The sequence below is a fragment of the Scleropages formosus genome, chromosome 10, assembly GCF_900964775.1.
Source record: "Scleropages formosus chromosome 10, fSclFor1.1, whole genome shotgun sequence".
Lineage (NCBI taxonomy): Eukaryota > Metazoa > Chordata > Actinopteri > Osteoglossiformes > Osteoglossidae > Scleropages > Scleropages formosus.
Window position 1 is genome coordinate 24753647 of NC_041815.1, and position 14499 is coordinate 24768145.

Sequence of the window (14499 nt, forward strand, 5' to 3'; positions counted from 1 at the left end):
AAGTCTTACACGTTCATTGTTCAAAGATCTCAGCAGGGTTATTCTGCATTTATTATCAATAACCTCACAGAGATTTTGGTGTGGAGCAATAGAAACACAACGAACACTGCTACCGGGTTAAATTTACATTTTACTTCCAAAAAAGAGGAATACATAATGTACATCAAGGGATGACAATGAAAGAGGGTGGCAAGAGGCAGGGGCTGATTTTTTTTTTAAAACAACTTTCCACAATGTATCATAAGAGTACCATATCCAATAATAACAGCAGTTTATGACTGGGTCCTCTAGCATCAATTTGCCACACAGTTTGAAATTATATTCAGCTGACATACGATGGGAACAGTAATTTATCATACACAGTGTGAGTTTGTAGAACACAGCAATCCATATAATTAATTTAACCATTATTGGTTTTATCCTCAACATTTTAATGACACAATGCAGTGGCAGCATGGAAGGACGTTTTCAATACTAACACTAGATAATTCAATTTATATGTTATACATGTACAGCAACTAACTGCTTTACAAAAAGCAAAATAATACAATATATCATCACATGTATTTACAGTGTAGTAAATATACCTTTGTCAAATTTTACACAAAAATATTTACAGAAGGGAAACATACTGCGTTAAAAAAGGAAATGTGGCCAATCTTCAAAAGAGACAAAAATTTGTTTTGCATAACCTTAAAAAAAAAGCACATGCCTAATGTTAAGGCATATAACCTCATAAACAAAATGTCTGACTGCAGTTAGGAATAGTGCAAGTCAACAGCTCTATGTCTAGTCCATTAACCCTCCAAAACAAGCTGGGACTGTCTGCCCTTCACTGCAGAACCACTGAACTCATCTCCCTGGAGAAGACAGTACCATCTTATCCCTATGTCTGAATGACAGCTCATGTTATCATGCCAAGCTCACTTTGTAATTTAGCCAACAAGACAATGAGCCACCATAAAACAGGGAACCACGTCATTGTGAGTGCAGGAAGATCAACCAAGTCAGTGAATGGAAGCCAGAATTACATATTATAATAGGGTCGCAAAAATAAAGTGTCTTAGGTACTGTTTCTAAAATCTATCAAGAGCATCTCTGCACAAAGAAAAATGTCACTTAAAAATCACACACACAAAATGGATAATGGCTTCACCATGCTACATGTAATGAGCTTTTTTGAAAAGTGAGAACTTAGCTGAAATAGAGGCCATTCACTGCATTGAAAGGACATAGAGTACTGTTCATCTAATGCTCAGTTTTTGTAAGTGAGCTCTCCTGGTGTTAGTCCACCATTGTTTTCTTTGTCCATTTCCTAATTGCATCGTACATTGAGGAAAGCAATGCATGCAACACACAAGATGGCTTGAGAAACTTTCATAAAGGAACAGCAGGAAAACTATTTTTTTGCCTTATTCTGTAATTCTGCTTCAATGGTCCATTCCTTCCCTGGATGTGAAAGAGTTTTAAAGCACCTGCCCGTTTGGACACCGACGAGGTAAAGCGTGGACATTAGATGAGACGTTGCAGGATGCCAGAAAAACTAAGCTAGCAACAGAAATAAGGGTGTAACTCATAACCTCAAGAAAAAGGTGCAAAGTTTAATCGTTCCTGCTGTGCCAAGGAATCATTTCTATTAAAAGGTGACGAGTGCTACCTTGCTCTAACCTCAGAGAACTTGTTTACCATTGATTGAAATAATGTTGTCTGGAACACATCTTGTGTACGAAGCTCAAAAAGAATTAAAAACATGATTTGCAGTGATTCACAATTTGGTCCATATTTGTTTAATAATGCAGGTTTCACACAACCTCAGGAAGAGAAGTATCCCCCCAAACTCAGTAGTCAATGAGCTTATTCTTGTACTGTATTATAGTTTTTTTACATTTAGTTTTCTTAACACTACCATCAGGTGTAAAACACTTTGTAAGATTGTGTTTGGTACCCTCATTTAATTGTACTTAGAAAGCTATTTTAACTTTTCCCTTTACATCATCTCTTTGTGGAGACTGAGCTGAACAGACACAAATCTTTTTAATTCAAGTATGTTTTTAAAAAAAAAAAAAAAAAGCCATGTAAACAAAAGCAACCCACTGAATATCATTTCATTGCCCTGTCTTTTTTGCACCAATGCACAAGAGTCTAAGCATGTGGAACATTTCACCTTTTTATGATCATGGTATTTCTTGTTTTGAAATTAGAATGCATAACCCACAATTAAAACACAGTTTTAAGCACTACTGTTAAGACAACCTGGTGATTTTCTAGAAGTGATGGAAAATTAATATTACCTGTGTTACACCGACCACAGTCATTCTTAACGTCCTGTCTCCCTTTTTTAGATTATGCCCCATCCCACCTTTTCAAATATCTGTCCCAGATAGTTCTTTCAAGTGTGGGCCAAACTCAAAGGCTTCTGTGAACAGAGGAAAAAAATGCAATAATAATAATAAAGAAAAAAAAAAAAAACTCACCAATATAAATTTAGGTAGGCAGGGCAAAGTGTTTTGTTTTTTTTTTTTTTATAAAGGAGTTTCAGCATTCATCATTATTTTTTAACCTCATCTCAATCAACACATGCATTCACAATCATGTCAGTCTCCTTGGCCTGCAAACTTATTCCTTGGGTGAGGAAAAAAAAAAAAAGAAAATAAAGGAGTCTCCCAAGAGAACACATTTCACACAGAGAGCGATGAAGACTGCCATCATGGAACAGAGCAGACAGACCAATGGGCTCCCGTAATGCAGTGTGAGCCAAACAGTTTGTTTAGTGAAGCTTGGCGGTCTCTCACTATGCTACGTAAACAACACTTACGGAGCTCAAGTTAATGCAGAAGGTTCCGATAAAAGGGGTTACAAAAATCAGACAGACATTTTTAAAGTCAACAGCACTGAACAGATTTGATTTTCCTTTCATTAGTGCAAACTAGTCTTTGGTGCAGAGTCCCTAGGCCTGCTGAGTTTGTCATGGGACAGAGTTGCCGTTTCCACGAGTCCTCTGCGGGACATCAACATCTGCTTTAACTAGAGACAGACTGAGATGGACAGTCACGCTTCTCTCGTCATAGTGTTCCTCTGGAAATGCTGCCCACCATAGCCACCCTGCAACTAGTGACGCGGTCACATAAAAAGCTGTGCTTTAACACAGACAGGCGCTGCTCTCCCATCCTCCGTTACTCCAGAAAGGTAGTTGGCACCGTATCGAACGAACCCCGAGTGCAAAACGACCACTTCTATCGCACACCACAGAGTTCACGACGGCTCCGCTCCATTCCTTTCCTGTTCCAACCTTTCTCTAAGCACTACTGCAGCCTCACAATCCCTCAGTCCGAAGTTGGTCAACACTATTCCACATTAATTTATCAATAATTTCAGACATGTTTTGGCAAATTTGTTTTTGCATATTAATTGGAATCCACTGTCACCATCTGTACTAGGAACTGAAACATCACAATGTTCATTACTCTAATTCATAAAAGTGTTGTACTATTTACATGTTTGTATTGTACTTCTAGTGTTTTGAAGTAGTATCATATGAATAATGCTTAAAAATGTTAAACATCCTTATGATTTATACTTAGCTATACAGGGTAACATCTTAGGCAGAAATGTACTGACGATGGTATATTGGATTTTTATTTGAGATCTGATTAACAGTGGTTCTCTTAACTGTATGTACATTTATATTAAACAAGTGTTTCACTAATTAGTACCTGTTCTTACTTTTCAAAGCAAGGTTTTACTGTTTTTTTTTTTCTTTTTTTTTTTCCTTTTTGTACAAACTATACACATCTGAAAACCCTGACAAAGGCACACAATGGATAAAACAACATCTTAAACTGTGTGTGAAAAAGACAACTTGGTTAACATAAAAGTTTATATATACACATATATAGTAGTATATACTAGTATATATACTATTATATATATTCTTTCTGGTTTCAAGATTACTAATTAAAATATGTTGATGATCTCCACCCACTAACCTATTTCTTGCTAGAGACACGCAGACGACGCCATTGCTCAGATGGATCAGTCACAAGCAACTGCAGTTTTACAGGCGAGCAGAGGAGCACGTCTCTGCAGTGGTGGACAGCACCTGTGTTGTTCTGGACCTTCCCTGGCAAAGCGGGAACGTATATGCTCAATGTGTCAAGGCTGCTGGTCACATCACCGCAGGGACACGCAAATCTGTCTGTAAAACCTAACAAAAGTCTTAACAGTTTCACTGGAAAACAAGGAGGAGCTCATGGTCAAAACCAATTTGTCCCACTCTGATCCATGTCACAAAGATCAGAGGTCAATGCCACCCTTCTGAGAACCTACTTCCAGCCGTCCAGTCTTAACACTTTAACGCAAGCCCAGTGAGAATAAGTTTTCATTCTGCAAAAAGTGCATCTCTTTTAAACCCATGTAGGCTGAATCCAAGGTATAAAACAGAAAAAACAAAAGGAAAAAAAATGGAGTGAAAGCAAAATGTACAAATAAAACAACTTGCATTTTGCGGTAAGGGAAAAATAGAGGTGGCAAGACAGTGAACTGTAAGAGTGACAAAATAATGGCTTATCGCAACTAGTATCTGCAGTGTTATGGATTTCAGTGCTTTTGTTCCACTAAAATGTGAACACAATCCTACCTAGTGTATTTTATTACTTGTACTGCAACATCCCACTGCCAGAAAAATGAGAAGGTCTTCTGTTTATGTAATGCTTTTCCCCACACTTACATGGATTTAAAAAATGCAACAGAACCAATCCTATAACTTCAGGCTGTTCTTAAATGTTGATCATCAGGCAAACTTGGCTGACTTGACATACAACAGTTTAATAATAAAAAAAAATAAAAATAAAAAAAAATAAAAATAAAAAAAAAAGAAAAAAAAAATCTGAGGAGGAGGACAAGGAGAAAGAGTGCAGCATGGAGACTGGCGCTTTGGGCCAGAGGATCGCCCAGGCTCCCTCCCTCACACGATCTTCTTGATGCTGGGCCTCTTGAAGCTACCCGCGCTGCGCTGCTTCTGCACCTGGCTGGCCGAGCCGTGTCGTGTGCGTCCGCTGTTCGTGTGTCCCGCGGTGGGCGAGAGCTCCACGTTCTCCTTATCCATGCCTGTGCAGGGGTGAGGAGCAGACCCTTAGTACGCAGTACACAGGACCACCTTGCACTTCAAACAAACCTCCTGATCAACAACCTCCATTACGGCAATGTGCTGTATTGTTAGAGAAAACTTACTAAACTGCAGATTTTGTTCTGTACTCTGCACTTTATCCTGTTTAGCCTGTTATGCTACAACAGACTAACTTTGAAACACCAGCATAAGTCAATATGAAAAAAACCAATAGGTGGCGCACCATTCAAGTCTATAGATTGAACAAACCTCCCATTTTCACAGTCCAAAAACCCACAACTTTTAAATGCCTTTCCAAGGTTTGAGTGTTAAGGCTCATAGGCAGAGCAAGCCGTTGGCTTCAGCGTCTCCATGTGCTCTCTACTGAAAGTATGAAACCCCAAACCCTGATAACACCTCATTGAAAACATACACTCGCCTTCCTCAACTAGCCTGTTTTCAGAGCAACAGAAAACAGAAAAGGATGAAAAGCACATTGTTGTTATCAGTGAACATCTCTGGGAGTTCCTAGCCTGGCCTTTAGCTCTGGCTGCAGTTTACTGGCATCTTATTCTCATGTTTCCCTTTGTGTTGTGTGTGTGTGTGTGTGTGTGTGTGTGTGTGTGTGTGTGTGTTGCACACAACTCAAAGCCCTGTCACTGGGGGCCTCAGAGCAGAACACTGGACAGGAAACTTGAGGAGTACCTGGACGGGCGACGTGTGACGTGAAAACAGCAGACTTAGAACAAGGCAGCAAAGCTTCGCAGACAGAGCAGAAAGGAAATAGGAGTGAGGCGCCATGGCAACCCAAAATAAATGAGGAAATAACAGAAAACAAAGTGACATGGGTAACACGCAGAGACAACATTCCAATAAAACTGAACAACATGACAAATGAATAAGCAAGTGGGTGGGGGGGGACTCACAACAAATATCTTCCTAAATAATTGAGAAAATGCAGTGTGGGGACTAAATAAAGTAGGGCTACAAAAACTATAGCTACGTAGGTAATTTTTCTCTTCTACATAAAGTTAGAAAATTGCGGGACAGCTGTGCTTCAGTTTCAAATAAACACAATTCTGTTATTGTCACATGCAAAGGGATGAGCTGGACTGCCAAGACAAACACTTGGAATGAGTATATAAGGAGAGAACGGTGTTAATTTAAAAACACAGCAGTAGAGGAATAGGTAATTTAAAAGTTACCACTTTTTACAAACTATAGGCTGAGGCATTAGTTGCCCGCTACAGCTCTATAGTTCTTATTTGTACCGGGCATTTTCGGTGGCACCGCCTCGGAGGACCTCAAATGGGCCAAAGTTGGGGACCGTCTATAAACTACACGCCCAGCATAGACAGGCATGTTGAAAACAAACAGAAAATGGAAAGGAAAGTTGAGTGCATGAAGACTAAAACAAAAATGTAAAAAAATGTATTTAATAAATAAAAATAATTTCTGCCTTGAAGTATTTCACTTGGTAACTACTTTTCTCTCTTCCTGAAACACGCTAGCAACTACTGTGCTGAAGCACCAGAGTTTCAAAGATAGTTGCTGAGACAGTTCAGTCAGAACAAGAGCAGAACTGAGTGCTGCAAGATGCTGCTTAAAAAGCCTAGGTATAGGCCTCTGTCTTTAATAATAGTGTCTGGTCAAGCGCATCCTCTGATGCATTAGCGTATAAAAGCAGCAGTGCTATGAGATGAGCGATCTTCGCAGCCTGTTGACATTTTTGTCTGCATCTTATCATGAGAACAAACAGCAGACGTTGTCACTGAAAACCACAGCAGCTGCTTGTATTCATCTTTTTTTGAAAGAAATAGTCTCCAGTAGATAATATGGGTTGCGAGTTATCTGAATAAACGCAAAGAAGCAAACCAAGAGTTATGCATTTAATATAGACGTGGTTTGCTCTGTGCTGCAGTACAGTTTTACTGTCAATCCGTCAGCTGCTCCTCACTGCCTGCAGTATATTTTTTAAAATGGGGGGCCAGGCTGTAATTTCATTCACTACAATATAAACAATTTTTAGATATTCCACGAACAAACAGGCATATCATATAAGATATGCCCGACCAGACATTTCTCAAGTCCAGCTATGTAACTTTCCAGTGACAACATTAAGGTGTGTGCATATGAGGTGTTCTTTGAGTGACAGCTCATGTGCAAAAGAGGGAGGATCAAGGGACTGCTGACCTGGGGAATGCTGGGAGGTTGCCAGGGATGTCATGGAGTTGGAGAGGTTGAGGTTGGCAGTGATGCTAAGCTGGCTCTGCACAGGGGGCGGGTAGGGCGAGGTGGGTGTGCGCAGCGACTCCTCGCTGGCCTCCTCGTCGATTCCCGGCAGATACGTGTCAATTAAGGCGTCCAGGAATTTGACGATCAGTTCAGCGTAGTCTGGGATCTGTGTTTGCTGTTGCCAGCGTGGACAGAGCACAATGGTTTGGACAAGCAGACAAAATCCTCTGTTTACACCAGGCAGGTCTGGATTTACAGCTGCATTGATTCCAAACTGCTGTTGAGGGTACACTCATTCCTTTGATTTTGTTTACCCAAACAAGAGACGGTGATCAGACTGCTTATCATCTATCAGCCTAAAACGGGGCAAGGCTAATTACCAGAAAGACTGCCCTGAAAGAGATGGTACAACCTAAAGAGTCTTTAACAGCACAAGCTGTCTTGGCAGTAGTTCTGAACAGAGCACTGCATTACTGTGGGAATCCCCATTCATTGCACATTAATCCTATTTTTGCACATTTAATTATTAAAAAGGGTTGGGGGAAGCATTTCTCGAACCTTTAAGCAACTGCTTACCAGATAGACCGTCTTTCCAAAGGGTTCTCTGAAAACGAAAGGGCTGAGGGGGTAAGTAAACATACCTTTGAGAAGGGGCCTGCAAACCTCCACAGCCCATTGAACCCAAAACCTGAGAGACAGCAGGGACAGAAAGATATGGGAGTGTGTGTAAGAGAGAGACTGTAGCAAAAGAGATCCTTTACATGACATGCTAACTACAGCCAGCTGGACACACCCTGGATCTGCAGAAGCTGTGTGATGCTGGTGTGCACAGGCCAGGGGCATCAGTACCTGTGCAGAGATGACTGAGAACCATCCCACTGTATTTTAATGGAATATTTCCCTTATTACTAAAGTGGTACTTATTCAATTCAATTCCACCCACTTGTACAACTGAATATTTTATAATACGAGTTCTGGCAAAAATCCCTGCTCAAGGATACAACAGCAAAGCCAATTCCTGTACAGCCCATCCCACAGTGAGATGGAAGGGCCTTGCTGAACTCCCAAACTCTGACAGGAGAGGCAAGAGCGAGCATTTACTCTGCAGGTAGGAGGGCTGATACTGCGGCGGTGATTCCTCGTGGTACACCACATTCTGCACGATGCCATGGATGGGGTTTAGCAAGTTGGGATCCTGGCACAGTGATAGGAGGGTGTTGATCTTCGAGTCCAGCAGGTTGTGACTGGAGGGGTGCGGGAGGCAAAGACAACAACACAACAATGAAACACTCCCATGGCCCAAAAAATGCAAACAGAGTGTATTCCACATACCATGATACGACCACACCCTTCTCCAGTGAGAGCACAGAAGATTACAAAATGAAATTATTTCATAACTAAAGTAAAGTAATTTTTCTCTGGTGTCCAGGCACTACTAGAAAAAGCCACGACCACAAAGGGCATCAGTAATGCAGACTGCCCTACATAAGTTATCTGTCTTCTGCTCAGCTATCAGAGCTGCAGGTCCTGTCATGCACCTGTGCAGCACAATTAACTTGACATCCTTTCTTATGAATCCACTCAAGCTCCAACTTTTTTCTTTCTCCGATGCAGTACACAAAAGAGCAGCTCTCAACTGCATCACTCTTTCACCAGGGTCATGGGGTCATTGTTTGAGGGTCATCTAACATAACTTGTTCTCTCTTAGCCATCAAAGCACTTACACAACTGGAAAGACCTTGGGGAAGACGACGCTAGCTTCAGCCAGGTACTCGTACAGGATCCGCTGGTCAAACTCATCTGTAGTGTACTTCACCAGAGTGGCCTGAAACAGAAGAGCACAGCACTCATACATGTCTCAGAACACGCATGTGTGTGGAGAGGTGAAGCAGTAAGAAGACTGCTGTGGAGATCAGTGTGGAGAGCTGCACTGGCAGCATTGGGTCTCACCAGGACGGTGAGGAGCAGCGCTTGGATCTTTGGGTCCGTGAGCACCTCCTCGTCAAGCAGCACATTGGACTCTGACACGGACACCTTGCGCAGGTGGGGGTGCTGCGAGTTGGCTATTCTTTGGGTCTCTGTCATGCAGTGTGGGTAGAGTCAGATAGACAGAGTCAGTATCTGGATGTGGCATGGTGTTATGGCACAGGGTCACACTTCAAACTCCATCTTCTCACCTATTTCGTAGTCATTCTCAGCCACCCTCCTCATCTTGGGTGGCGTGGTGATGCCAGACTCCATCTCTGGCCTCTTTGGTGCTTTAGTGTCCGATATCAGGTGGTCAAAGCTCTTTCTTGTGCCTGGGACGTAGAGATCACAACCATCACACATAAAGGAAGAAAGGCAAAGGCTCAAAGCACCCATCTGGTCTAGCAGGGAGGGGTGCGGTGGCGCAGTGGGTTGGACCACAGTCCTGCTCTCTGGTGGGTCTGGGGTTCAAGTCCCGCTTGGGGTGCCTTGTGACGGACTGGCGTCCCGTCCTGGGTGTGTCCCCTCCCCCTCCGGCCTTACGCCCTGTGTTGCCGGGTAGGCTCCGGTTCCCCGCGACCCCGTATGGGACAAGCGGTTCTGAAAATGTGTGTGTGTGTGTGTGGTCTAGCAGGGCTTGAGGAAAAGACATCTACATTTATTCGTTTAGCTGACGCTTTTCCTCAAAGCGACGTACAATGTTAAGCTACTTGGAATTATTTACCCACTTATACAGCTGGGTAAATTTACTACTGCAATTTAGGGTAAGTATCTTGCTCAAGGGTACTACAACTAGAGGTGTGATTCAAACCTGTGACATTTGGGTCCAAAGGCAGCACCTCTAACCACTACGGAACCAGCTGACCCGGAACTTTCAGGCACTTCCCACTCTGCATCTCGTTGGTTGCTATGTAAACTGTGTAGAGCGTTGAATATGAACACTTGATCAGGACCCTGCATGTCCCCACTATGGGAAGTGAAAGTATGTGTGTGATGTATGACTGCATACAGAAGGACAGGAGCAGGCGTGCAGTGCTCTCTGTAGCAACTGACTGAAGGCCACGCAAGAGGGGGGGAGAGTGATGGAGAGAATGAGGAAGGAGCAGTGCTGCAATGCATCAGCCTGCTGTCCACGCTCACCATTCTAACGCAACTGCTGCAGACCCAAAGATAGAGTATTACCAGACCCCATGGTAGAGGAAAAATGGCCCCTTCCTTGTGCCACCTTCACAACTGCAAGAAAGGGGCACCTTTGACTTGTAGCCCTAGAGCAAGGGCAGCGCGAATGACCTGTAGCAGCAGTGCATGATGGGAAACACTCAATGCAAAACTGACCTAGCAGCTTTTTGGTGTTGGCTTGGGACGGCTGGCCCATGTCGAGGCTCATGGACTTGCGAGTGCGGGGGCTGATCTGCCCCACCGTGGGGTAGTTGGCAGCCAGGTAGCGCTCGGACACTTTGGGGGATGCCCAGGGTTGATTCTCCCGTAGTGTCCTGCACGAAAGGAATGAGACACTGGAGCAAGGATGAGGACAGAGGAATCCTGTTTGCATCTATCCTCCCCAGAGGTCTGTTTCACAACAAAATTGACCTTAGAAACTCCTCATTTAAGGGGCATGAAGCATTACACTGGTAAAAGTGAAGATGAGATTTCTAAGCGCAGAAAAAATGCAGTTTAAACAAGTTTTCAACTTCTGCCTATTTAAAGAGTTTGGTTTTTCACATTACTCTTTTTTTTTACAGGACCTATACCATCTGTTCTCTTAAAGTGCAACACATTTACTAGCAGTGACACAGCTGCTATTTTGAGCACAAAAATCATGTAACTGACAGTAAAGATCACAACTTCTTTGACGGACAAAAGACCCACAGCTATGACAAGAGAGCAAGAAATGAGAATGACTGGGTTGTGGAAAACAGGTGGGGGAGAAGTTCACCTGCAGCTGGGGTCACTGTGATGCACAGAGTATGTGTCCATGGGAACGTTCTCCATAGCAACCTCAGAAAGCAGCAGTGACTTCCGATGTTTCAGGCTGCAGCGGCTGCGCACCTCCTCGGACACCGTGAGCAAAGCTGGGCAGACAGGAACAAAGCAAGTCAGATGAAGACGCCCCCGCCTGTTGCTCATTCCCTGGTAATCTGCGGGGGAGACAAGCCCCTGGGGCTCTGCCTTCACTCAGTCTGGTCCAGCTCACCTGCCAGGTATGCCACGCTCTGCGTGTTCACTTCAAACTTGTCGCAGTTGAGGTGTTTGCCCACGAGGCCAAGCAACGTGTGCAGGATGCGCACTGTCCGTGCCACCGTGGAGGGCGAGGGGTGCCGGTACCCTGGGGAAAAACCAAACGACCCAGGGGTGGAAAACCAAGCAAGCAAAGCGCCCATACAGTGATCACACAACAAGGCTGACAGTTCACAATTTTCATTCAGTGATTAAAAATGCAGGGTGTCTCACCCTGCTCCTCCCTCCTACCTTTCAGTAGGTGGCCCACTAGTGCAAAGTTGAAGTTGGAGTTGAAATTGAGGCCCACAAAGTGGTCCATCTGCTTGCAGTGCCACTCGAGCGGTTTTCTCACTTCCATGAAGACCTCCTCTGGACTCTGTAAGGGTTGGGAGGGAAGTAACACACTGCATACACATCTTTCTCATTTCCTATGGAGCCAGGAAGACCTTATTCTGAACACCTCCTGCCATAATAAATCACCATTTAATTTTTGTTCTCTACACTTTAGCATCTCATCTACTTAAAGTGCAAACATCCTAAGCTTTAGCAGGGTTATGTTTTGCAGACTTGACCTTCCAGAAGGAAACCACACCATCCAAGCCACAGGGCCCAGATGAGCACTTCCTTTTAGCGCCTGATTAGCTTTCACACTGCAGACGTTGCAGCAAAATTTCTCCGACTTCTTTTCGGGCTGCAGCATGAGGTTCCTGCTAACTGAATTTCAAAATTGTTGCATGCTTTTCGACAGCAAATATGTAAGATGGCTAGATAGAGAGATGAATAAGTAAGGATTTCCTTGGAAGCTGTGAATAAACAACCAGGCGAGCAGCTTGGGTGTCCCTCTCCACGCAACATTAAAAAAGCATTAAGCCTGTTGCTAGGGAGAAAGACACCTGTCAGGTGTCACGTTAATCTTTCGCTCATTACTCGGGTGACTTCGGCTGAATGCTTGTGCAGCAACTGCTATTAGTTGCATCAACAGAGAAAAAACCAAGGTGATATTAAAAGGCAGATGGGCCAATTTATATTTGAGCGTGTGTACCTTGCCTTTTGCTCCACGTGTGTGTGTGTGTGTATACCTTGTCATTGAAGACACGGAGGCTGTCCAACGTCTGCAGGTTCTGCTCGAGAAGTGCTGTCCCAGCCGAGTACAAGTTCACTTCATCAAGCTGCAGAACAGCAATGGCCACCCAGAACAGGGCCTTGTGCATCGGTGAGTCCTGGGGTCCCAAGAATGGCCACAAAGACATGAGTGCCAAGGCATACCACCAACACATCTTGAATCTAACCACAAAATGGACTAAACCTATTAGGCTAAAACTGAGGAACAAGTGGTAACAAGCACATACACACATGCACATAGTCTTTTCCCTTCTTATTTTCCCTCTTAGTGGCTACACTTCTCCTCCGCACCTTGTTGAGCAGCGGCTGCAGCTTTGTCAGAGCGATGACTGTAGCCTCGATCAGTACCTGGCTGTTGTAATTATCAGGGCCCTTTAAGCAGCTCTCGAGGCCCTGCAGAGGAAGTAGAACACCTCATTAATCTGCCATGGGAGGCAGCGGCGCTCAGCTGTGGTAGGAACACTCCGAATTAGGCTGGATTAGACCCTTCTGGATCCTTCCGATGATGGACCATCAGAGACGCATACAAAGTGAGAGCAGTGGACAGCGTTACCGGAAAAGCTAAAAACTAATTAGACCAAAGTTCCAGCACATTCCAACAATCACACCAACATGGCACAGATGGCAGCAGTAGCAGAAAATGAACAGTCTCAGCAATGAGAACAGGAGGGAGGTCCGAGTGCCCGAAAAGGGCTTGCCTTTTTTTTTTTAACAAAGCTTCACAAACCAGAAGAACATGTTCTCATGTCCCTGTCAATACACAGTTCTGGTAAAATTAAGGGTTTAATATTAGGGAACAGATACAGTACTGTGCAATTCTGATGCAATTCAACCCAACAACTAGTGTAGCAAATTATGCTTGAAAAGTTTTCCTCAAATTTTAGATTTTAAAAAAAAAAAAAAAAAAAAAAAAAAACCCAAAACTTGTTGAACTGGCTGTATTAAAGCACTGTCCTGATTACTGGACTGAACATAAACGAATCACAAATTTGCAAAACAATCAGTGTGACCCGGTAGTTTTTCTTCTCAACCACCCGATCAACATTGGACAGAATACGTGAAGTCGTGCGGCATTTCAGCTCTGCCTGTCCACTTGGGTAGGCACTGAAAGAACTGTCTAAATCTACAACATTTCTAACCAAAAAATCAAAAATAATTTAGACACTACTAGATTCTATAGGTTGTTGAAGAGTGTCATGGCAGACCAGAAACCCAATATAAGTGCTTTTCCCGTTAAAGTTTTACTACCACTTTCTTTTCATTGAATACAGATTTTACCAAACTGCAGTAAGATAAACTACTGGAAATTTTTCTTTGGAATCATTTTTGGGCTTAAAAAATAAAATTCTACACACTTTCATTGCTCATTCACCACACTTGTGTTTTTCAGCCCAGCTGTAGACATTTTCTACAAAGGAACTTTATCCCTGAAAATCATTTTGCATTATCAAATCAATGTGTTTCTAGGGGTGCAGCAGTTAGAGAAATGTTGCAGGTGTTGAACATGCGTGTAGGATGGGAGAGAGCGGCGGAAACACACCCTGTCGATGCTGAGCAATGGACTTGCCTTGCTGAGGATGCGAATGATTTGCTTGATCTGGCCATGTGATACGCGCTTGCTGATGCAGCCGAATACCACCAGAGCCCTGGGCTGCAGGGACGGGTTGTACTGAAACGCAAACCTGTGATTGGGGAGCAGGGAGGAGCTTCAGCGAAAAGGGACACACCCCTTGACCTTACCTATATCATGCCCCTCTTAACTTGGTTCATTCAGTCTGATGGATTAGATCAATACTGACTTCACAGAGATGGGGGAGGATTAAATGCAGCACTAGACTGTTACAACTCAA

General features: G+C 43.4%; 1 protein-coding gene across 11 annotated transcripts in view; it reads right to left on the reverse strand.

Moving 5' to 3' along the window:
- Positions 1-1494: 1494 nt before the first annotated feature.
- nf1a (neurofibromin 1a) overlaps positions 1495-14499 on the reverse strand; it is a 72601-nt gene continuing 59596 nt past the window's right edge. For 3 of the 11 annotated variants that reach the window (XM_018748654.2, XM_018748658.2, XM_018748653.2), the window contains 14 exons: positions 14190-14331; positions 12881-13042; positions 12607-12747; positions 11777-11903; positions 11502-11633; positions 11244-11379; positions 10643-10821; positions 9517-9639; positions 9290-9417; positions 9064-9164; positions 8441-8583; positions 7981-8027; positions 7298-7514; positions 1495-5106 (listed from right to left, as the gene is read on the reverse strand). In XM_018748654.2, the coding sequence (XP_018604170.2) occupies positions 4964-5106; positions 7298-7514; positions 7981-8027; positions 8441-8583; positions 9064-9164; positions 9290-9417; positions 9517-9639; positions 10643-10821; positions 11244-11379; positions 11502-11633; positions 11777-11903; positions 12607-12747; positions 12881-13042; positions 14190-14331 (1921 nt within the window). In that variant the 3' untranslated portion in view covers positions 1495-4963. Of the gene's footprint in view, positions 5107-5809; positions 5864-6375; positions 6456-7297; positions 7515-7980; positions 8028-8440; positions 8584-9063; positions 9165-9289; positions 9418-9516; positions 9640-10642; positions 10822-11243; positions 11380-11501; positions 11634-11776; positions 11904-12606; positions 12748-12880; positions 13043-14189; positions 14332-14499 lie in introns of all 11 variants that reach the window. The other 8 variants (XM_018748664.2, XM_018748661.2, XM_029255317.1 and 5 more) reach the window with 7 other exon arrangements.